This window comes from Scyliorhinus torazame, chromosome 14 (genome assembly GCF_047496885.1).
Source record: "Scyliorhinus torazame isolate Kashiwa2021f chromosome 14, sScyTor2.1, whole genome shotgun sequence".
NCBI classification, from domain to species: Eukaryota; Metazoa; Chordata; class Chondrichthyes; order Carcharhiniformes; family Scyliorhinidae; genus Scyliorhinus; species Scyliorhinus torazame.
In genome coordinates, this window is record NC_092720.1 from 217954837 (window position 1) to 217978249 (window position 23413).

A 23413-nucleotide genomic window follows, 5' to 3' on the forward strand; every position below is an offset into this window, starting at 1 on the left:
GGGGATCGGGGAGAGACTCACTGGGGATCGGGGGAGACTCACTGGGGATCGGGGGAGAGACTCACTGGGGATCAGGGGGAGACTCACGGGGGATCGGGGGGGACTCACTGGGGATCGGGGAGAGTCACTGGGGATCGGGGGAGACTCACTGGGGATCAGGGGGAGACTCACTGGGGATCAGGGGGAGACTCACTGGGGATCGGGGAGAAACTCACTGGGGATCGGGGAGGGACTCACTGGGGATTGGGGGGAGAGACTCACAGGAGATCGGGGGGAGAGACTCACTGGAGATCGGGGGAGAGACTCACTGGGGATCGTGGGGAGAGTATCACTGGGGATCGGGGGAGAGACTCACTGGGATTCGGGGGGAGAGTCTCACTGGGGATTGGGGGGAGAGACTCACAGGAGATCGGGGGGAGAGACTCACTGGAGATCGGGGGAGAGACTCACTGGGGATCGTGGGGAGAGTATCACTGGGGATCGGGGGAGAGACTCACTGGAGATCGGGGGAGAGACTCACTGGGGATCGTGGGGAGAGTATCACTGGGGATCGGGGGAGAGACTCACTGGGATTCGGGGGGAGAGTCTCACTGGGGATCGGGGGGAGACTCACTGGGGATCGGGGGGGAGAGACTCACTGGGGATCGGGGGAGACTCACTGGGGATCGGGGAGAGACTGGGGATCAGGGGAGAGTCACTGGGGATCAGGGGGGCGAGACTCACTGGGGATCGGGGGAGAGACTCACTGGGATCGGGGAGGAGACTCACTGGGGACCAGGGGGAGAGACTTACTGGGTTTCGGGTGGAGAGACTCACTGGGGATCGGGGGAGAGGCTCACTGGGGATCGGGAGGGAGACTCACTGGTGATAAAGGGAGACTCACTGGGGATCGGTGGAGACTCACTGGGGATCGGGGGGAGAGACTCACTGAGGATCGGGGGGAGAGACTCACTGGGGATCGGGGGCAGAGACTCACTGGGGATCGGGGAGGAGAGACTCACTGGGGATCGGGGAGAGACTCACTGGGGATCGGGGGGAGAAACACACTGGGTTTCGGAGGGAGAGTCTCACTGGGTTTTGGGGGGGAGACTCACTGGGGATCGGGGGAGAGACTCACGGGATCAGGGGGAGACTCACGAGGGATCGGGGGAGACTCACTGGGGATCGGGGGAGACTCACGAGGGATCGGGGGAGACTCACTGGGGATCGGGGGAGACTCACTGGGGATCGGGGGGAGACTCACTGGGGATCGGGGGGGAGACTCACTGGGGATCAGGGAGGACTCACTGGGGATCGGGGAGAGTCACTGGGGATCGGGGGAGACTCACTAGGGATCAGGGGGAGACTCACTGGTGATCGGGGAGTGACTCACTGGGGATCGTGGGGAGAGACTCACTGGGGATCGGGGGAGAGACTCACTGGGGATCGTGGGGAGAGACTCACTGGGGATCGGGGAGAGACTCACTGGGGATCGAGGGAGAGAATCACTGGGGATCGGGGAGAGACTCACTGGGGATCGCGGAGAGACTCACTGGGGATCGTGGGGGAGACTCACTGGGGATCGGGGAGCGACTCACTGGGGATCGGGGAGACTCACTGGGGATCGGGGGAGAGACTCACTGGGGATCAGGGGGAGACTCACGGGGGATCGGGGGAGACTCATTGGTGATCGGGGAGAGACTCACTGGGGACCGGGGAGAGACTCACTGGGGATCGGGGAGAGACTCACTGGGGATCGGGGGAGAGACTCACTGGGGATCGGGGGAGACTCACTGGGGATCGGGGGAGAGACTCACTGGGGATCGGGGAGAGACTCACTGGGGATCGGGGGAGACTCACTGGTGATCGGGGAGAGACTCACTGGGGATCGGGGGAGAAACTCACTGGGGATCGGGGAGAGACTCACTGGGGATCGGGGGAGAGACTCACTGGGGATCGGGGAGTACTCACTGGGGATCGGGGGAGAGACTCACTGGGGATCGGGGAGAGACTCACTGGGGATCGGGGAGAGACTCACTGGGGATCGGGGAGAGACTCACTGGGGATCGGGGGAGAGACTCACTGGGGATCAGGGGGAGACTCACGGGGGATCGGGGAGGCTCACTGGGGATCGGGGGGAGACTCACTGGGGATCAGGGGGAGACTCACTGGGGATCGGGGGGAGACTCACTGGGGATCGGAGGGAGACTCACTGGGGATCTGGGGGGACTCACTGGGGATCGGGGAGAGTCACTGGGGATCGGGGGAGACTCACTGGGGATCAGGGGGAGACTCACTGGGGATCAGGGGGAGACTCACTGGGGATCGGGGAGAAACTCACTGGGGATCGGGGAGGGACTCACTGGGGATTGGGGGGAGAGACTCACAGGAGATCGGGGGGAGAGACTCACTGGAGATCGGGGGAGAGACTCACTGGGGATCGTGGGGAGAGTATCACTGGGGATCGGGGGAGAGACTCACTGGAGATCGGGGGAGAGACTCACTGGGGATCGTGGGGAGAGTATCACTGGGGATCGGGGGAGAGACTCACTGGGATTCGGGGGGAGAGTCTCACTGGGGATCGGGGGGAGACTCACTGGGGATCGGGGGGGAGAGACTCACTGGGGATCGGGGGAGACTCACTGGGGATCAGGGAGAGACTGGGGATCAGGGGAGAGTCACTGGGGATCAGGGGGGCGAGACTCACTGGGGATCAGGGGAGAGTCACTGGGGATCAGGGGGGCGAGACTCACTGGGGATCGGGGGAGAGACTCACTGGGATCGGGGAGGAGACTCACTGGGGACCAGGGGAAGAGACTTACTGGGTTTCGGGTGGAGAGACTCACTGGGGATCGGGGGAGAGGCTCACTGGGGATCGGGGGAGACTCACTGGGGATCGGGGGAGAGACTCACTGGGGATCGGGGAGAGACTCACTGGGGATCGGGGAGAGACTCACTGGGGATCGGTGGAGACTCACTGGGGATCGGGGGGAGAGACTCACTGAGGATCGGGGGGAGAGACTCACTGGGGATCGGGGGCAGAGACTCACTGGGGATCGGGGAGGAGAGACTCACTGGGGATCGGGGAGAGACTCACTGGGGATCGGGGGGAGAAACACACTGGGTTTCGGAGGGAGAGTCTCACTGGGTTTTGGGGGGGAGACTCACTGGGGATCGTGGGGGAGAGACTCACTGGGTTTCGGCGGAAAAAGACTCACTGCGTTTTGGGGGGAGAGACTCACTCGGGATCGGGGGGCTGACTCACTGGGGATCGGGGGGGGAGACTCACTGGGGATCGGGGAGACTCACTGGGGATCGGGGGGAGACCCACTGGGGATCAGGGGGAGACTCACTGGGGATCGGGGGAGACTCACTGGCGATCGGGGGGAGACTCACTGGGGATCAGGGGGGGACTCACTGGGGATCGGGGAGAGTCACTGGGGATCGGGGGAGAGTCACTGGGCATCGGGGAGGGACTCACTGGGGATCGGGGGGAGAGACTCACTGGAGATCGGAGGAGAGGCTCACTGGGGATCGGGGAGACACTCACTGCAGATCGGGGAGAGACTCACTGGGGATCGTGGGGAGAGTCTCATTGGGGATCGGGGGAGAGACTCACTGGGGTTCGCGGGGAGAGCCTCACTGGGGATCGGGGGGAGACTCACTGGGGATCGGGGGGAGAGACTCACTGGGGATCGGGGGAGAGGCTCACTGGGGATCGGGAGGGAGACTCACTGGGGATAAAGGGAGACTCACTGGGGATCGGTGGAGACACACTGGGGATCGGGGGGAGAGACTCACTGAGGATCGGGGGGGAGAGACTCACTGGGGATCGGGGGGAGAGACTCACTGGTGATCGGGGGAGAGACTCACTGGGGTTCGGGGGGGAGAGACTCACTGGGTATCGGGGCGAGACCCACTGGGGATCGGGGGGAGAGACTCACTGGGGGTCGGGGGAGACTCACTGGTGATCGGGGGGAGAGACTCGCTGGGTTTCGGGGGGGAAAGACTCACTGCGTTTCGGGGGAAGAGATTCACTCGGGATCGGGGGGGAGACTCACTGGGGATCGGGGGGAGCGACTCACTGGGGATCGGGGAGAGACTCACTGGGGATTGGGGGGGACACACTTGGGATCGGGGGAGAGACTCAGTAGGGATCGGGGAGACTTACAGGGGATCGGGGAGAGACCCACTGGGGATCAGGGGGAGACTCACTGGGGATCGGGAGGAGACTCGCTGGGGATCGAGGGGAGACTCACTGGGGATCGGGAAGAGAGACTCACTGGGAATCGTGGGAGAGAATCACTGGGGATCGGGGGAGAGTCACTGGGGATCGGGGGAGACTCACTGGGGATCAGGGGGAAAGTCACTGGGGAACGGGCAGAGACTCACTGGGGATCGGGGAGAGACTCACTGGTGATCGGGGGAGAGTCACTGGGGATCAGGGGAGACTCACTGGGGATCAGGGCGAGAGTCACTGGGGATCGGGGAGGCTCACTGGGGATCGGGGGAGAGACTCACTGGGGATCGGGGGAGTCTCACTGGGGATCGGGGGAGAGACTCACTGGGGTTCATGGGGAGAGTCACTGGGAATCGGGGGAGATTCACTGGGGATCGGGGGGAGAGACTCACTGGGGATCGGGGAGGGACTCATGGGATCGGGGGAAAGACTTACTGGGGACCGGGGGAGAGTCACTGGGGATCGGGGAGAGACTATGTATGCGTGTGTGTAACTGTGCGTGTGTGTAACTGTGTGTGTGTAACTGTGAGTGTGTAACTGTGTGTGTGTAACTGTGTGTCTGTGTAACTGTGTGTGTGTAACCGTGTGTGTGTGCGTGTGTGGGGGGGGTTTACTGTGTATGTTTGTGTGTAACTGTGTGTGTGTAACTGTGTGTGTAAGTGTGTGTGTGTGTGTAACTGTGTGTGTGAAACTGTGTGTGTGTATAACTGTGTGTGTGTGTGTGTAACTGTGTGGGTGTGTGTGTGTGAAACTGTGTGTGTGTGTAACTGTGTGTGCATGTAACTGTGTGTGCGTTTGTGTGTAACTGTATATGTGTATAACTGTGTGTGTGCGTGTAACTGTGTGCGTGTAACTGTCTGTGTGTCCGTAACTGTGTGTATGTGTGTGTGCAACTGTGTGTGTGTGTGTAACTGTGTGTGTGTGTAACTGTGTGTGTGTGTAACTGCGTGTGTGTAACTGTGTGTAACTGTGTACGTGTGTGTAACTGTGTGTGTGGGTGTGTGTAACTGTGTGTGTGTAACTGTCGTTAAACTGTGTGTGTGCGTAACTGTGTGTGTGTGTAACTGTGTGTGTGTAACTGTGTGTGTTACTGTGTGTGTGTGTGTGTAACTGTGTGTGTGTCGGTGTGTGTGTGTGTGTAACTGCGTGTGTGTTGGTGTGCGTGTAACTGTGTGTGTGTAACTGTGTGCATGTGTGTGTAACTGTGCGTGTGTAACTGTGTGTGTGTGTAACTTTGTGTGTAACTGTGTGTGTAACTGTGTGTGTGTCTAACTGTGTGTGTATGTAACTGTGTGTGCATGTAACTGTGTGTGTAACTGTGTGTGTAACTGTGTGTGTGTCTGTAACTGTGTGTGTGTGTGTAACTGTGTGTGTGTAACTGTGTGTGTGTGTGTGTGTAACTGTGTGTGTGTGTAACTGTGTGTGTAACTGTGTGTGTGTGTGTGTGTAAAACTGTGTGTGTGTGTAACTGTGTGTGTGTGTAACTGTGTGTGTGTGTGTAAAACTGTGGGGTGTGGGTGACATCATCAAAATAAACTAATCTCTTCACAAATTTAGATGAAGATCTCAACACCGAGATATTTCCGTTCTGCTCCGTGGAAACAAATATGGCGGATTCTCCGCTTCACGGCACCGGAAGTGCGATCGGGCGGAGAATCGGGCGTAATGCACAAATCGAGGTTTGTGCCCGGCACTGATTCCGACGCCAGGCTCCAGTCCCTCCCTGGCGGTGAAATCAAAGTTTGTGCCCTGCAGCGGGCCCATGTAACACCCTCATTTACATAGAGTTAAATCTAATCAGCGGATTGGACACAGTATGCTCCGCCCTTCCACGATGCTCCGCCCCTCTCAGGCAGACGTCACGCGGGTGTGAATTAGTGCAAGTATTTACAAACGGGGACTGGGCTCCATGGCTGCTGAGGGGCAGAGAGAGGGGAAAAACCCTCAAAAAGCCTCAATAATTGTGGGACTTGCTGGGGGGGCTGCCTGGGCCGGGGGGAGTAACGGGGAGCGACTTGGTGACAGCTCTGTGCACTCGGGGTGTCCCCCTCGGGATCGGGGTGGCCTGGCTCAGACCCCCATTGCTGCAGTCTGGGTTTTAAACACACCCCTTTGGTGCTACTCACAGGCCCCTGGCTGCTCACTCTGCTGACTGCTCACTGTGTCCTGGAAATGTTCACAGAGCCTCTGGTCATTTGGGAGACACCCAGGCCGCCCCTCTGGAAAGCCTCAGACCCCGGCTGAGCCATCACCGGGATGGGCGTGGCCAAGCTCAATCAGTGACACACCAGGTGCTGCCACTCCTCAGTTCACTCATCAGAAGCTCAGCCCCACTGCAGGGGAAGCAGGGGAATAGCAGAGCTCACCCCAAACAAAGCACACAGGCACCCAGGTGGCCCTGTGTGGGGAATGTATAGTGCTAATAATTCACCAGTGCATTTGTATCATGTTCTGCTGTTGTGTTATGTTGTTAACCCTGTGGGCTCCACCTATGGGCCATTGTGTGGCTTCACCCACAGGGGGATATGTTGGGGCATGTACGGGCTCTGCCCATGGCTCCTCCCCTTGAAAGGAAGTATAAAGAGCAGCTGACCTGCAGGCGGTTTCCACTATTGTTACAGTCGCAGGCAGTCACTGTTCTAAGCTGATTAAAACCACGGTTTACTTCTCCTCGTGTCTTTGAGTGAATTGATGGTTGCATCACACTGCTAGCTGACAAGGGCACTGCCAGGCTGTCACTGCCAATGTGCCAAGCTGCCATTTTCTGTGTGCTGGTGATCGGGCTGGGGGTGTCCAGCGTGTGTGTTGCGGGGGGAGCTGGGGACCCTCCCAAAGTGAGTTGGTGCTTGGCAGGGGTGGGGGGGGGGGGGGGGTGTCGGGGTGGCGTCGGTGGCCTGGGAGATCGGGATATCATTTTAAAATGGCGTCCCGATCTTTCGCTGCACTGAGGAGTTCGGACGAGCGGAGCTCCTCACTGCACAAAACGGGGCGATGAGCGGCCTCGGCCCCGCGTTCCCCACAGGCACCGAACCCAACGTGGGGGGCGTTTTATCGCCATGAGTTTCTCGGCACTGCGGGCGCCGGGAAACACGCGGTTAAATACGGTCACTCTGGGATTTTCGGGGAGGAAAGGTTCAGCTGGGAATGGCGGAGTTTCCACTTGCTGAAGTTTGTAAAGTATGGATGGGTTCTGGAGACAGAGCTTCATCTGAGAGTTCCTGTGTTGGTGATGTTTGGGGAGCTGACAGTTTCAGCTGACCAAGTTGAGAATGATGTTTCGAAAGTGGATTAGGTGCATGAATCAGACTTTAATTCCAATCAGGACCATTTTTATCCTCATTTCTTTATAACAAAGCTCTTAAACATTCTCTCTGCCGACGGATTCTCCGTTGCGCCGGCAGCGCCCCCACGCCCACGGGTTTCCCGGCGGTGTGGGGTGGCCACAATGGGCAATCCCATTGGCAGGTGACGTAGACGGAGAATCCCGCTGCCGGTGAGGGCCGCTGCCCAGGAAAAGGGGGCTGGCGGACCGGAGAATCCCGCCCGGTGTCTTTGATATTTATATGGATAATGATTGAAATATAAGATATAAATCAGGACAGAGGAACTTATCTGAGTTTTACCAGGGTTAATGACATCCAGCATTCCTCTCCACACTGGGAACGGGAAAGGGCTGTTGAATTTTCCGATGGACAGGACACCATCTGCTAGTGACAGATTTTTATCCTCATCGCTAATCCTGTAAATATTAAAGAGTTGATTATAAATTGACCATAAACACTTTGCTGAGTAATTTTACCAACTTGCCCTGAGTTTCAGTAAAGTTCATGTCCGACCTCCCCTTCCGAGATGCTTCCTCCTGAAATAAACAAAACACAAATCTGAGTTGACAGAGACGGACTGTCTATATCCAGAAAGCAGAAATGACCCTCACATTGTTACAAGCTGCTGAGAATTGTCAATTCCCATTGCTGCAGACATGGAATAGAAAGAGGATGTTACACAAAGGATATTGAAGCACAGGAGAAAGTATCAAAAAGATTGACAGCAACTGAGAGGCTTTAGCTAACAGCAAAGATTGATCAACTTTACTGTAGAAAAGAGAAGACCTGATAGAGATCTTTCAAATGATGAAATGGGTCGGGTTTGATAGATTCAGTGAAGATGTTTACACTGTAGAGAATCCAGAAATAGGGATAGAAACATAATATATGTCATGATATAGTAGCACGGTAGCACAAGTGGCTAGCACTGTGGCGTCACAGCGCCAGGGTCCCAGGTTCGATTCCCCACTGGGTCACTAACTGTGCGGAGTCTGCACGTTCTCCCCGTGTCTGCGTGGGTTTCCTCTGGGTGCTCCGGTTTCCTCCCACAGTCCAAAGACGTGCAGGTTAGGTGGAATGGCCATGCTAAATTGCCCTTAGTGTCCAAAAAGGTTTGGAGGGTTGTTGGGTTATGGGATTAGAGTTGAAGTGAGGGCTTAAGTGGGTCGGTGCAGACTCGATGGGCCGAATGGCCTCCTTCTGCACAGTATGTTCTATGATATGCAAACATGCAGCTAATGAACACATAGAATTTGGACACGACCAATGAGCAGTCAGGACACTGAGGGATGGTATCTCACTATAAAAGGGATGAGGCACTCACACCCCGCCTCTTTCCACAGACCAACATCTACAGAGTGAGACAGGGTGTATCCTCAGCATCACACCCCAGCACGTGGCTTAGAGCAAGGCTGGTTCAGTTAGACTGAGTTACTACATTTAGATTAGCAGAGAGTCGAACTCATTGAGAACTGTGCTAATAGTTCAATAAAACACATTCAACTCACTTCAAAGTTTGGAGCAACCTTTACTCAAAACTGCATCAAGTGGCAGCTTGTGTTCTTCCAAATTACATAACACAACAATAAAGTTACAAATAAATCCAATCGGGAGTTCAGGAGAAACATCTTTGCCGAGAGAGTGATGGGAATGTGGAACTCACTGTCACACGGGGTGGAATTTACTCCAGTCTGTCACAGCAGCGAGCATGGTGTCCGGACATAGGGAATCACACGAGAGGACACGGCTCAGTCTGTCGATGGCAGGAAAACCTCCCGGGATTAAGTCAGAGTCGGGAAGGGGTCAATGCACCGGACTAGCGGCAGGAAGTTAATTAGTCTCATTAATGAGTCTGTGAAGCCAGTTTAAACCTGATTCCAACATCATTAACTGCTGCTTTTCCAATTCAGTTTAAACCCCATGGGTTGGATTTTATGAGGGTCCCACTTCCCGCGATCGGGAACGCCCCGACCCTGGGATTGAAAATGACTGTGTAAAGAGATTGAAAGGTGCTGAGCACTGACCCTCCAGCAGGATGGCTTCAGGAAATGTGTTTGTGATATTCCGATAAGAATCATCATTAAAAGGACAAGATCCAAGGGTCTGGCACTGCAGTCAAGAAGGAGGGTCAAGAACGGTCAACCTGGCTCCCGGGCCTACAATTCACACCAGAAGGAGCAGCCGGGTGGGGAATTGTAATTTATCAGCCAAATCCGAGGGGGATTGGGGCTGAGGTTTTAAAATAACTTCAGTGTAACATCCAAATCCGGGGGGGATTTGGGTTTGAATTGAGGAACGTTTGGGCTGAAATGTGGGGTTTTGTCTGTGGATTTTCAGGAGAGGCTTTTTAATAAGTTGTGGTGATTTGTGTGTTTATGTGGAAGCCGAGGTTAAATTGTGGCGGGATTTAAATTGGAAAACCAATTAAATGCTGTGTGATGTTATTTACACTATTTACAGCTCTTTGTATTCGGGTGTTGGGAGTGTTTTCACTAAACAACAAGTTTGTGGTTGAGCCAATCCCCGTGTCTGTGTAATTTTGTCCTTTACAAAATCCTCAAGTCAAGAACCATCAGTCAGAGGAAACGGGAGCGTGAACCTCTTACAGTCCCTCAATCAGGTACACAGTGCAACTGAACAAGGGCATTCCCGCTACATCCTCAATCCCACCACCTCCCCCCCATCCCCTCCCAGAATCCCACCAGTAACCCCAACAGGGTTTGATTTTCAGGCTTCCCGTATTGTGAGACCCCTGCTCATTGCTGAGGGAATACCAGTGACAGCAGGATGAGAACATTCATGGCCCTGTTAAGGGGCTGAATTGGTTACAGGAAGGCTGTCCCACAAGACTTACCACCACGGACTTAATCTGTGTAGAGATGGAAAGACAACAGAAACTCCACACAGTGTCATTCCCCATGTCCCCTTCCACTCACCCCACACCCTGACTAAATGTACCCTGGGGGGAACAGCATTAAATTCCACCCAGCCAGGGAAAGCCAGGGATACATTTAAGGAGGAGCTGGATAAACACATGAGGGAGAAAGGAAGAGAAGGATATATTGACAGGGAAATGAAGTAGGATGGGAGGAGGCTCGTGTGGACCATATTGTGACTGTGAACTTTCACTGAACTAAACTGAAATATAATCCCTCACCTTCAGAAATCTCACTCCGTCTTTTTGTTCCAACTGGTTTTCCAACTTTGAGAGTTTCTCCTGAATAGAATTTAAATTCTCCTGAATTTCACAAAGATTTTCCTCCATTGTTTTTAGAATTTTTTCCTCTTCTTCCCTGAGATCTCGGATGAAACGCTGCTCTTTCTCAGTGAGAATCTGGTGCATTTTAGTGAACTCGGATGTGATGTGGCTCTGCAGACTGACCGACTGTTTCTATAAGAAGAAACATTAAAAATAATATGTTTCTGTGATATAAACAACAAAATAATGGATTAAATTTGGAAGCTCAGCACAGGGAGACTTTACCCTAATTTGGGAAATCTTCTGTTTCTGCTGCTGCTCCATTTCGAGAACCGTCGATTTCTTCTCTGTGAGAGAATCGAAGGAAGATTTCACCCCATCCTGGGATTGGGAGAGAAAATCAGAAAATAAAAGTGTTAGATCCTGAAAATGTGATCAGATCATCAGGGGATCAAATCTGTTCCCTTTTACCTTGTAGATTTCAACAGCTTCTACAATCGGCAGAAAGTTGTGAGATTTGTGTTTCCGCGAATCTCTACAAATCACACAGATCAATTTCTTGTCAGTTTCACAAAACAGCTTCAGTTCTTCCTGATGTTCCTCACAGTGAAGTTTACTTTCCTTCTCTTTCCCATTCAGCTTTAATTTTCGAGCTTTCTCAGCCAGATTCACTAAGATCCGATTGGCCCTGAGGATTCTTTCTGGAAACTCCTGTCTACATTCCGGGCAGGAGTTTCTCTCCTTCTTTTCCCAACACTGGGTGATACAGGAGCGGCAGAAGTTGTGTCCACACTCCAGTGAAACCGGATCAGTGAAGAAATCAAGACAAATGGAACAAATTAAATCCTCGGACAAACTTTCTTCCTGCTCTCTGGAAGCCATGTTCACACTCAGCACTTCCTGATTCAAACCACTTTCAGTTTCAATGTTCCTGCTCCGCTACTGAACATATTCAGTTCAGTAATTCCCTCATGATGTTCACTGCAATACTCACGGAATTCACCTGAGGAAGGAGCAGTGCTCCGACAGCGAGCAATTCGAAACAAACCTGTTGGACTTTAACCTGGTGTCAGACTTCTTACTGTGCCCACCCCAGTCCAACGCCGGCATCTCCACATCAAGGAATTATTGTTATTTGCTGCTCTCGGTCCTGCCCACTTTGAGAGCTGGAGACAAAACCCGGAGCAGAATCAAGAATAAACAGGATTGGAGGGAGCAACAGGGAATAGTTGAACCCAGGCGATGGGAGTGAAGGTCTGTTGGTGGTGGGGGTGGGTGGAGAGAGGATGGGAGGAGGTGGGGATTGTGTTCTGTGAGTGACTGGCAGCCTGCTGCTCTCCTTCATATACTTCTGTCTCAAAGCAGCCCCAGGCACGGATGGTCAAGTTGTGTTTTACTTTGTGGGAAATACAAACTGAAACATATTGTCCAGCTCCTCCTGACCTGACCCTTTACGTAAACCCAGCCTGACTCCAACTCAAGTTGGATGTTTGGTATTTATTTGTTATGAATTTTGACTGAAACTTATATCACTGTGAAAATGAAGATTTTTTGATAAAAATCAGCTTTGGAGAATTACAAGGTTGTCTGAATTTTTTCCAAGAATAATATTTGATTTAAAAGCGAGTCTGAAATGTCTCTGGTGCTGGCTGACTCCTCCCCCAGCCCTCAGGGCTTTTCATACTGATCATAGATCATAGAATTTACAGTGCAGAAGGAGGCCATTCGGTCCATCGAGTCTGCACCGGCTCTTGGAAAGAGCACCCTACCCAAGGTTAACACCTCCACCCTATCCCCATAACCCAGTAACCCCACCAAACACTAAGGGCAATTTTGGACACTAAGGGCAATTTATCATGGCCAATCCACCTAACCTGCACATCTTTGGACTGTGGGAGGAAACCGGAGCACCCGGACGAAACCCAAGCACACACGGGGAGGATGTGCAGACTGCGCACAGACTGTGACCCAAGCCGGAATCGAACCTGGGACCCTGGAGCTGTGAAGCAATTGTGCTATCCACAATGCTACCGTGCTGATGATGGGGGTGTTGGTTGAGTTGATTTGTTGAACAAGCTGCACAGTGAGTATATTGAAGTGGGTGAGGTTTGTACAGAGCCGCTCTCTGCTCTGAGGCAGCTATTGCTGCACTGGTGTAATGTGTGTCACAGTGTAGCAGCTGAAAGGCTGCAGCTTTTAACTTTACACTTGTCCTTTTCCTCGATACTGAACAAGCTGGAGAGCCTCAGCAGCTCTTTCTACATCCAGACCATTGGTCTTGTCTGTCTCCTTCCGCACTGTCAGCCAATGAAGACTTTACTATTTGACCCATGGCTGGGGTTTCAAATCAGAGTTTTCCTTCCCCAGGGCAGGCTGCCAATCAAAGCTGCCAATCGGGAACGGCCTGGTTTTGAGGAGGCAGACACTCACTTTCACATCTCTGCCCAAACAGGGATCAGTGTGTGAAGCCGGGCAGAGGCAGTTTGATTCGGAGGGACTATTTCACACACTGACCAGATGGGACTTTTTGTGAATGACGAGAATCTCCGTTCTCTTCAGCATCCTGGTCATTCCTGACCCTTTTTCACAATCCATAAGGAATTAACTCCGTGCTGCTCTTTGACACAGTGGGTGGGATTTTGCTCTCTGTGCACAGAGAGCTGGTTAGAGAGAGAGAGCCGTTGTGTAGCTCTCCAGCTGCACAGCTGAGTTTTCTCTCCAGATTCTCTGGCACTCTGAGCTCAGAAAATCTATGGCCGTGGTTTTCACCCTCACGCTGGCAGGGCGGGGCCTGATAGATCCGGCAACGCCGGCTCCACCGAGATCGGGGCGCCCTGATCTGTGTTAAAATAATACAGCCCCACCCCCCACGGATACGGGGAACCCCCTCCCCCACAAGCACAGGGGCAACCCGACCCCCCACAAGCACAGGGGACCCCCCCCCTCCGCCAAACCCCACACATAAACATGGAAACATATCAAAAAGGAGGAGTAGGCCATTCGGCCCTTCGAGCCTGCTCCACCATTCAATATGATTGTGTCTGATCCGCTATCTCAATGCCACATTCCCGCTTTCTCCCCAAACCCCTTGATGCCATTGAAATGTAAAAATTATCTGTCTCTTTCTTGAATATATTCAGTGACTTGTGGTAACCTCCTGTGGTCAAGAATTCCACAGGTTCACAACCCTTTGAATGAAGAAATATTTCCTAATTTCAGTCCTGAATGGTCTTCCCCGTATCCTGAGACTGTGTCCCCTGGTTCGAGATTCCCCAACCAGGGAAAACATCCTCCCTGAATCTAGTCTGTCCAGCCCTGTTAGAATTTTATACGTTTCAATCAGATCTCCTCTCATCCTTCTAAACCCGAGTGAACACAGGCCCAGTCGAATCATTCTCTCCTCATTGCACTGTCCCCCCAACCCCAGTATTAGCCGAGTGAATCTCCGCTGCACTCCCTCTGTGACAAGTAAATCCTTTCTCAGGCAGGGAGACCAAAACTGCTCACAATACTCCAGGTGTGGTCTCACCAAGGCCCTGTATAACTGCAGTGACACATCCCTACTTCTGAACTCCAATCCTCTCACAATGAAGGCCAACAAACCATTCACCTTCCTAATTGCTTGCTGCAGCTGCCTCTCCACTTTGATTGGCTGGTGTACAAGGACCCAGATCCCTTTGTACATCCACACTTCCCAATACATCACCATTTAAATAATCCTCTTCCTTTCTGTTTTTCACACCGCAGTGAATAACTTCACATTTAGCCACGTTATCCTGCATCTGCCATGTGTTTGTCCACTCACTCAACTTGTTTCAATCACCTCGAAGCCTCCTTGCATCCTCCTCACAACTCACAATTCCACCCAGTTTTGTGTCATCCATAAACTTGGAAATGTTACATTTGGTTCCCTCATCCAGGTTGTGTTTATATATCGTGAACAGCTGGGGCCCAAACACTGACCCCTGTGGTACCTCACTAGTCACTGCCTGCCACTCGGAAAAAGATCCATTTATTCCCACTCTGTTTCCTGTCTGTCACCAATTCCTGATCCACGTACATTCCCACAATCCCATGTGCTTTAATTTTTGCCAACTAACCTCTTGTGAAGGACCAAATCAAAATCCTTCTGAAAATCCAAATATACCACATCGACTGGTTCTCCCTTATCTATTCTACTAGTTACATCCTGAAAACACTCCAGTGGATTATTGAAGCCCTTCATAAGCCTATGTTGGCTTTGTCCAATCCTGTTAATGCTTTCCAAATCTTATGTTATTACATCTTTTATAATTGACTCGAGAATCTTCCCCCCACCTCCCTTACCGGCGGGACAAGGCAGCGTGGGCGGGCTCCGGGGTCCTGGGGGGGGTGCGGGGCGATCTGACCCCGGGGGGTGCCCCCACGGTGGCCTGGCCCGCGATCGGGGCCCACCGATCCGCGGGCGGGCCTGTGCCGTGCGGGCACTCTTTCCCTTCCGCCTCCGCCACGGTCTCCACCATGGCGGAGGTGGAAGAGACTCCCTCCACTGCGCATGCGTGGGAAACTGTCAGCGGCCGCTGACGCTCCCGCGCATAAGCCGCCCCGAGATGTCATTTAGGCGCCAGCTGGCGGGGTAACAAAGGCCGTTTCCGCCAGCTGGCGGGCGGAAATTCCTCTGGCGCCGGCCTAGCCCCTCAATGTTGGGGCTCGGCCCCCAAAGATGCGGAGAATCCGCACCTTTGGGGCGGCGCGATGCCCGTCTGATTGGCGCCGTTTTGGGCGCCAGTCGGCGGACATCACGCCGTTTCGGGAGAATTTCGCCCCAGGTGTCAGACTAACTGTAATTCTCCCTTTTTTCGCTCCCTCCCTTTTTAATCAGTGGGGTTATATTTGCCACCCTCCATCTGCAGGAACTGCTCCAGGGTCGATAGAATTTTGGAGATGGTCACCAATGTGTCCAACATTTCCAGAGCCACTTCCTTTAATAATCTGGGACGGAGATTTGTCAGCCTTTAACTCCATTCATTTCCCAGCACCATTATCTTACTGATACTGATTTCCTTCAATTCCACCCTCTCACTGGACCCTTACATTTCTGGGTAATTATGTGTGCCCTCTTTCCTGAATGTCCCCAATGGAGCTCCCCAGAGGACCTGCCCCTGACACTGGCCCCTGTTAAAGGAGAGAGACTCAGGGCTGGATTCTCCGGACGCTGAAATCACGTTCGGCCGGAGAATCACAGTTCCCGACCAAATCAGCGGCGGTATCGCTTTCTCATTGCTCCGCCCCCTCCAAAGCGTACTCTCCGAGTCCGCCCGCCACGTATCGACGGCCTCAGGACATTGCCTGAGGCCCGCCCCCCGATGCTCTGCCCCCGAACGGCCAAGTTCCCGAAGGCGACGGTCACGCGTGGTCTCATCCGTCGGGAACTCGGCGTGGCGGCTACAGACTCAGTCCAGCTCCGCCACAGACAGGGGAGAGCTGATCCACGGGCAGGGGGGGACTTTATGAGGGTCTGGGACCACTGTGGGGGGATGGTCCGGGGCGTGCGAGCCGGCGAAAGTGGGGGGGCACTATTTCGCGGGCCGGGTCCGCGAGCGGCCTCGGCCATGTAGCACGGCGAGGCCGCTGCAGGCTGCCGCCACGCGCATGCGCGGCCATGGATCCGGCAATTCTCCGGGCTGTATCGGCAGCGAGAGCCGGGTGCTCTACGCTGCGTTCATGCTAGCCCCCAGCAACACGGGGAATCGGCGGCCATTTTACGCCCTTTTTGCTGGCGCAAAATGCCGGCGTGGGGACATTGCCCCAGAATCAGAGAATCCAGCCCTCACAGTCTGGGCCCCGTTCCTGTCACCAGCGGTTACCAGCAGCAATTCTCTGCTGGTGGGAACACTTTGCCTCCGGAACGGAGAATCACGGGCAGTGTGCCGGGGCTGGTTTAGCACGGTGGGCTAAGACAGTGGCTTGTAATGCAGAACCAGACCAGCAGCACGGGTTCAATTCCCGTTCCAGCCTCCACGAACAGGCGCCAGAATGTGGCGACTAGGGGCTTTTCACAGTAACTTCATTGTAGCCTACTTGTGACAATAAGCGATTAGTATTATTATTTTCTGATAAGATGATAAGAATCTGGGGCGAAATTCTCCGTTATCGGCGGAAAGTCCGCCGATTGGCGCAAAAAACGGCGCAAATCCGACTTGCGTCACGTCAGAAAAATGGGTCGAAAGTCTCCGGCCCGAAACGGGCTAGCAGCGACGTAACGGGATCCGCGCTTGCGCAGTGGTTCACGCCGTGCAGCGTCATACGCGCCGCACGGCGTGACGGCTCATAAGGCCGCGCTGCTCCCCCCCACCCGACCGGAACACCCGACCGCAACACCCGACTGGATGACTGGCCACCGCTCAGCCCCGCGGTTCGAGTCACGGGATGTGGAGGCGCTCCTGGACGCGGTGGAGCAGAGGAGGGACGCCCTGTATCCCGGGCACGGCCGCAGAGTTGCCCCACGCCACAGCCGGCGTCTGTGGAGGGAAGTGGCAGAGGCCGTCACCGCTGCGGCCCTGACACCACGGACAGGCACCCAGTGCCACAAGAAGGTGAACGACCTCGTCAGAACAGGCGGGGTGAGCCTCCCCCATATCCCCCCTCCCCCATATCCCCCTTCCCCCATTTCCCCCCTCCCCCATATCCCCCATATCCCCCCTCCCCATATCCCCCTCCCCCATACCCCCCTCCCCCATATCCCCCTCCCCCATATTCCCCCTCCCCGATATCCCCCTCCCCATATCCCCCCTCCCCATATCCCCCCTCCCCCATATCCCCCTCCCCCATATCCCCCCTCCCCATATCCCCCCTCCCCATATCCCCCCTCCCCCATATACCCCCTCCCCCATATCCCCCATAATCCCCCCTCCCCCATATCCCCCATATCCCCCCTCCCCCATATCCCCATAATCCCCCCTCCCCATATCCCCCTCCCCCATATCCCCCCTCCCCCATATTCCCCCTCCCCATATCCCCCATATCCCCCATATCCCCCCTCCCCATATCCCCCCCTCCCCCATATCCCCATATCCCACCCTCCCCATATCCCCCCTCCCCCATATCCCCCCTCCCCATATCCCCCCTCCCCATATCCCCCTCCCCATATCCCCCCTCCCCCATATACCCCCTCCCCCATATCCCCCATAATCCCCCCTCCCCATATCCCTCATATCCCCCCTCCCCCATATCCCCATAATCCCCCCTCCCCCATATCCCCCATATCCCCCCTCCCCCATATCCCCCCTCCCCCATATCCCCCTCCCCATATCCCCCCTCCCCCATATTCCCCCTCCCCATATCCCCCATATCCCCCCTCCCCATATCCCCCATATTCCCCCTTCCCCATATCCCCCCTCCCCAATATCCCCCATATCCCCCCCTCCCCCTTATCCCCCATATCCCCCCTCCCCCATATCCCCAAGTGAATCCAGCCCTAACCTTAACCTCTGCAATGCACGCGCAACCGGTGGCGTGCATTCATATACCTGCCTAACACTGTTGCCTTTTACCCCTGCCACACCCCCCCCCCCCAACAGGATAAGCGCGCACACAACAATAGGGAGCATGTGAGGACTGGAGGAGGCCCCGCTGATGAGAGGCCACTGACTGAACACGAGGAAAGGGCCCTGGAACTGGCTGGCGGACCTGACGACCGGGAGGTTGCTGATGCAGAGGTTGGGGGCGTAGTAGCAAGTGAGCCACCGACAGCCCGTCCCCATATCCCCCCTCCCCTATATTCCCCTCCCCCGTATCACCTGATCACTGCCTGATGTCTAACCATGCATGCTTCATTGTGTATCGCAGGACCAAACGTCCAGGCACCCATCCCCGCAGATGCAGACCGCCCGGAGGATGCCCCTCGGAGGCCACGGGAGACGGAGAGACCCGGACCCTCCAGCATGCGACCCCTGCAGGATGCCCCTCGGAGGCCACGGGAGACGGAGAGACCCGGACCCTCCAGCATGCGACGCCCGCAGAATGCCCCTCGCACACCACGGGAGACGGAGAGACCTGGAGCAACAGGGAGCAGACACCCCGTCACGTGCGGGAGCGACCACCCAGCGACGAGGGGGGCAGCCACAGGCCCCCGTCATATCCGAGCCAGGACACTACTACCCAGGACACCACTACCCAGGACACCACTACCCAGGACACCCCTACCCGGGACACCACTACTCGGGACACCACTACCCGGGACAGCACTGCCCAAGACACCCCTACCCAGGACACCACTACCCAGGAAGACGAAATACCGGAAAGTGACTCAGAGTGGATGGGTGGAGACGAACCCCCACCCCAAAGTGCCATGGACTCAGAGTGGGACGAAGAGCACGACACAAAGCCACTGCTGTCACCAACACCCTCCACCGTCGCAGAAACACTCACCTCGGTTGGGCACTTTATTGATGAGGCGCCTGGTACACTCACTGGTGCGCACAACACAGCCGTCCCGGTACAGCAGGTGGAGGTAGGAGCAGCAGAGGGGCAGGGCGGTTGGAGGGCAGCCCAGCCCAAGCGAACATCTGCCGCCCAGATGGATCCCGGGTTCCTGGAGTTACCACACCCACACATAGATCCGATGCAACCACCGACCCGGAGACGAGCGAAGAGGGTGACGGGCGGCTTGCGGCGGCTGCAGTCGCAGGTGGAGGAGTCCACCCGCGTCCAGGAGCTTGGAGTGGTGCCGGTCATGCGTGCCACCCAAGCTGACACCGCACGGGTGGCGTCCGCGGTGGAGGCAATGGGTGCGACGGTGTCAGACATGGGGAACGGTTTGCGAGGCCTGGGGCTTTCCGTGCAGGCGGCGTCTGTGGCCCTGGAAATGGCTGCCCTCTCACAGGAGGCCATGAGCCAGTGCCAACGCCAGATGGCAGAGGCGCTCAACGCCATAGCCCAGTCTCTGCAGGCCATGGCCCAGTCTCAGCAGGCCATGGCCCAGTCTCAGCAGGCCATGGCCCAGTCTCTGCGGGCCATCGCTGAGGGCATCGGCGGCAGTGGCCATGTGCGAGCCGGCGTCGCACTGTCACAGACAGGGTTTGCCAACCCCCTGGGCTCCATGGCTGCAAACCTGCAGACCCCTGTCGATACCAGCACGGGCCTCCAGGACTGGCAGCGCCAGATGTCGGGGGGGCGTCGGATGGCCAGTCCGTTCGCATCCCCACCCATGTAGAGGCCTGGGGGCCATCGGGCACCCCGAGGGAGGAGGAGGTGGTGTGGTCCGTCCCGGCTCCCCCTGTAGGGGAGGTCCCGGTACACCGCGACACTTCGGACTCCCCCCCTTCCGTCCCAGGTGCATCGGGTGGGCAACGGGCAGGACAGTCTGGCGGCTCGCCATCCCAGTCGCCCGGGCCGCAGCCTGGCCCATCTAGGCCAGGACGCCCCAGGAAACGGCCGCCAAAGGGATCCAGTGTCAGAGGGCAGGAATCACAGGCGTCCACCTCCAGTTCTGCTGTACCGTCTGGGGAACCACGTAGACGTAGTCAAAGGGCCCGTAAGGCCAAACAATTAGACACTGAGTGAGTTGGCACGGGTGAAGGGCACAGATGTGTTTTAGGGGCTAGGGCACGTGCATGAACTCGTTTGGTTATTAAAGTCAATGTTACACCTACAGAAGCTGCCTTTGTGCTCTGTCCAAAGCGTGCGGGGGTGTCATGTACGTTGAGCGCAAGTGTGTGTGTGAGGGGTGGTCTTACCTCAGCCCCAGGTGAGTCTGCCCCCTTCCCCCTGGGCCGCCATCAACATCCCCCGGGCAGAGGACGGGACCGTGTGCTGCAGTGTCACAGCCGCATGCAGGGATGGTCCGGGTGGATGGTGGTACTGTGGCCATGGGTCAGACATAGTCCAACGATGTAGAGCCAGGAGCTCACCGCAGGACGGGTTGTCATCATCCTCCATGGCCTGCAATAGACACGCGTCCACCCGCAACTGTGTGAGCCCGGCCCGTTGTGCCGCAGGTGGATCGGCAATGGGGGGGGGTGTGTGCATGCGGGTGGGGTGGGTGGGGTTGGGGAGGGGGGTGAGGGTGCTGGGTGGGTGGATGGGTGGGGGGTGTGGGTGGTAGGCTGTTGCCATGGTGTGCGGTCTGTGGCCATACTACCCGATTCCCACGCCCATCTAGTCAGTGAAGCGGGCGGCTATCAGTCTGTCCCGTGCCCGCTGGGCCAGCCGCTAACGGTGGACAGCCACCCGCCTGTGTCTACCCCGTCTGCCCTGACCATTACCCCCATCCCCCTCATCTGGGGAGGACTGCGCCTCTTCCTGCTGCTCCTCCACTCCGCCCTCCTCTGCCTGCGGCACATCGCCCCTCTGTTGGGCTATGTTGTGCAGGACGCAGCACACCACAATGATGCGGCCGACCCTATCTGACCGATACTGGAGGGCGCCCCCAGAGAGGTCCAGGCACCTGAAACGCATCTTCAGCACGCCAAAGCACCTTTCTATCACTCCCCTTGTCGCTACATGGGCATCATTGTAACGGTTCTCCGCCTCATTGCGTGGCCTCCGTATAGGCGTCATCAGCCACGATCGCAATGTGTAGCCCCTGTCGCCCAGCAACCAGCCCCTCAGCCGGGGATGGCATCCCTCGTACATGCCGGGGATGGATGACCGCGACAACACGTATGAGTCGTGTACACTGCCTGGGTAACGGGCGCAGACGTGCAGGATCATCATGCGGTGGTCGCAGACCACCTGTATGTTCATCGAATAGGTCCCCTTCCTATTGGTGAACACGGCCCTGTTATCTACAGGTGGCCGCACGGCGACGTGCATCCCATCGATCGCGCCCTGGACCATGGGGAACCCGGCCACGGCAGAGAAGCCCACGGCCCGGGCATCTTGGCTGGCCCGGTCCACGGGGAAGCGGATGTAGCGGTGCGCCATGGCATATAGGGCATCTGTCACTGCCCGGATGCACCGATGTCTGCGATATGCCGGACAGGTCCCCACTCGGTGCCTGGAATGACCCCGTTGCAAAAAAGTTCAGGGCCACCGTAACCTTGACGGACACGGGCAGAGGGTGTCCCCCGCCAGTGCCACGCGGTGACAGGTGTGCCAGCAGGTGGCAGATGTGTGCCACGGTTTCCCGCCTCATCCGGAGTCTCCTCCTGCATTCCCGGTCTGTGAGGTCCTGGTATGACTGCCGGGGCCGGTACACACGGGGCGCCCTCGGGTGCCTCCGTTGCCGTGGGGCCGCGACGTCCTCCTCCCCCTCCTCGTCCTGTCGGTCAGGTGTCCCTCCAGCCTGGGCGGCTGCCGCCTGTCCCTCTGCGGCAGCCTGCGCCGCCTCTCTGGCACGCTCCTCCTCCTCCTCCTCCTCATCCAGGGCAACATAGACATGAGCGGCTGCCACCACGGCGGCCAACATCGCTGGGTGATCTGAAAACATAACGGCCTGGTGGGGGAGGGAGGGGAACGACGACATGTCATCATTGCCCATATCCCCTCCTCCCCCCAGCCAGGTGGCATGGACCGCATGGGTCCAACTGTTGGAGGCTGGCACCTGGCCAGGTGGACCAACACACTTGCCCTCGCATCCCCCTCCCCGGCACGGACCCCCCCCATCCCCCTCCCCGGCACGGAACCCCCCCCCATCCACCTCCCCGGCACGGACCCCCCCCCCAACCTCCACCCCGGCACGGACCCCCCCCCAACCTCCACCCCAGCACGGACCCCCCCCCAACCTCCACCCCGGCACGGACACCCCCCCCCAACCTCCACCCCGGCACGGACCCCTCCCATCCCCCTCCCCGGCACGGACCCCCCATCCCCCTCCCCGGCACGGACCCCCCCATCCCCCTCCCAGGCACGGACCCCCCCCCAACCTCCACCCCGGCACGGACCCCCCACCCCCCTCCCCGGCACGGAACCTCCCCATCCCCCTCCCCAGCACGGACCCCTCCCATCCCCCTCCCCGGCGCGGACCCCCCCCATCCCCCTCCCCGGCACGGACCCCCCCCATCCCCCTCCCCCCCACGGACCCCCCCATCCTCCTCCCCGGCACGGACCCCCCCCATCCCCCTCCCCGGCACAGACCCCCCCATCCCCCTCCCGGCACGGACCCCCCCCCATCCCCCTCCCCGGCACGGACCCCCCCCATCTCCCTCCCCGGCACGGACCCCCCCCAACTCCACCCAACCTCCACCCCGGCACGGACCCCCCATCCCCCTCCTCGGCACGGACCCCCCCCAAACTCCACCCCGGCACGGACCCACCCCCAACCTCCACCCCGGCACGGACCCCCCATCCCCCTCCCCGGCACGGACCCCCCCCCAACCTCCACCCCGGCACGGACCCCCCCCCCCAACCTCCACCACGGCACGGACCCCCCATCCCCCTCCCCGGCACGGACCCCCCCCCAACCTCCACCCCGGCACGGACCCCCTCCCGGCACTCCCCCGGAGCCCAGCCTACTCTAACCACCCCCCCCCACCCGACGCACACACACACACTCAACCCTAGACACACCTCTCCTCACGCATTCAGAGTGCAGCCACGCCATCGCCTGCCCAGAGCCAACCCCCCAGGCCGTCACTCACCTCCACGCTGGTCGGCGTGAACCTGGAGCACAGGGTCACGCCGATGAAAAGGAGGTTTAATTTACGTCGACGTGAACGGTCATCACGTCGACGGGACTTCGGCCCATCCGGA

The 23413-nt window shown here is 57.1% G+C and overlaps 1 protein-coding gene across 1 annotated transcript in view; it reads right to left on the bottom strand.

The window, feature by feature from the left end:
• The window catches only part of LOC140389164 (uncharacterized), a 119168-nt gene extending 107230 nt beyond the window's left edge, over positions 1-11938 (bottom strand). Inside the window, exons 1-4 of the mRNA XM_072473325.1 lie at positions 11213-11938; positions 11027-11122; positions 10700-10933; positions 7983-8078 (exon numbers count right to left, since the gene is read on the bottom strand). Coding sequence (XP_072329426.1) covers positions 7983-8078; positions 10700-10933; positions 11027-11122; positions 11213-11623 — 837 coding nt within the window. The 5' untranslated portion in view covers positions 11624-11938. The remainder of the gene's footprint in view (positions 1-7982; positions 8079-10699; positions 10934-11026; positions 11123-11212) is intronic.
• Between the last annotated feature and the right edge of the window lie 11475 nt (positions 11939-23413).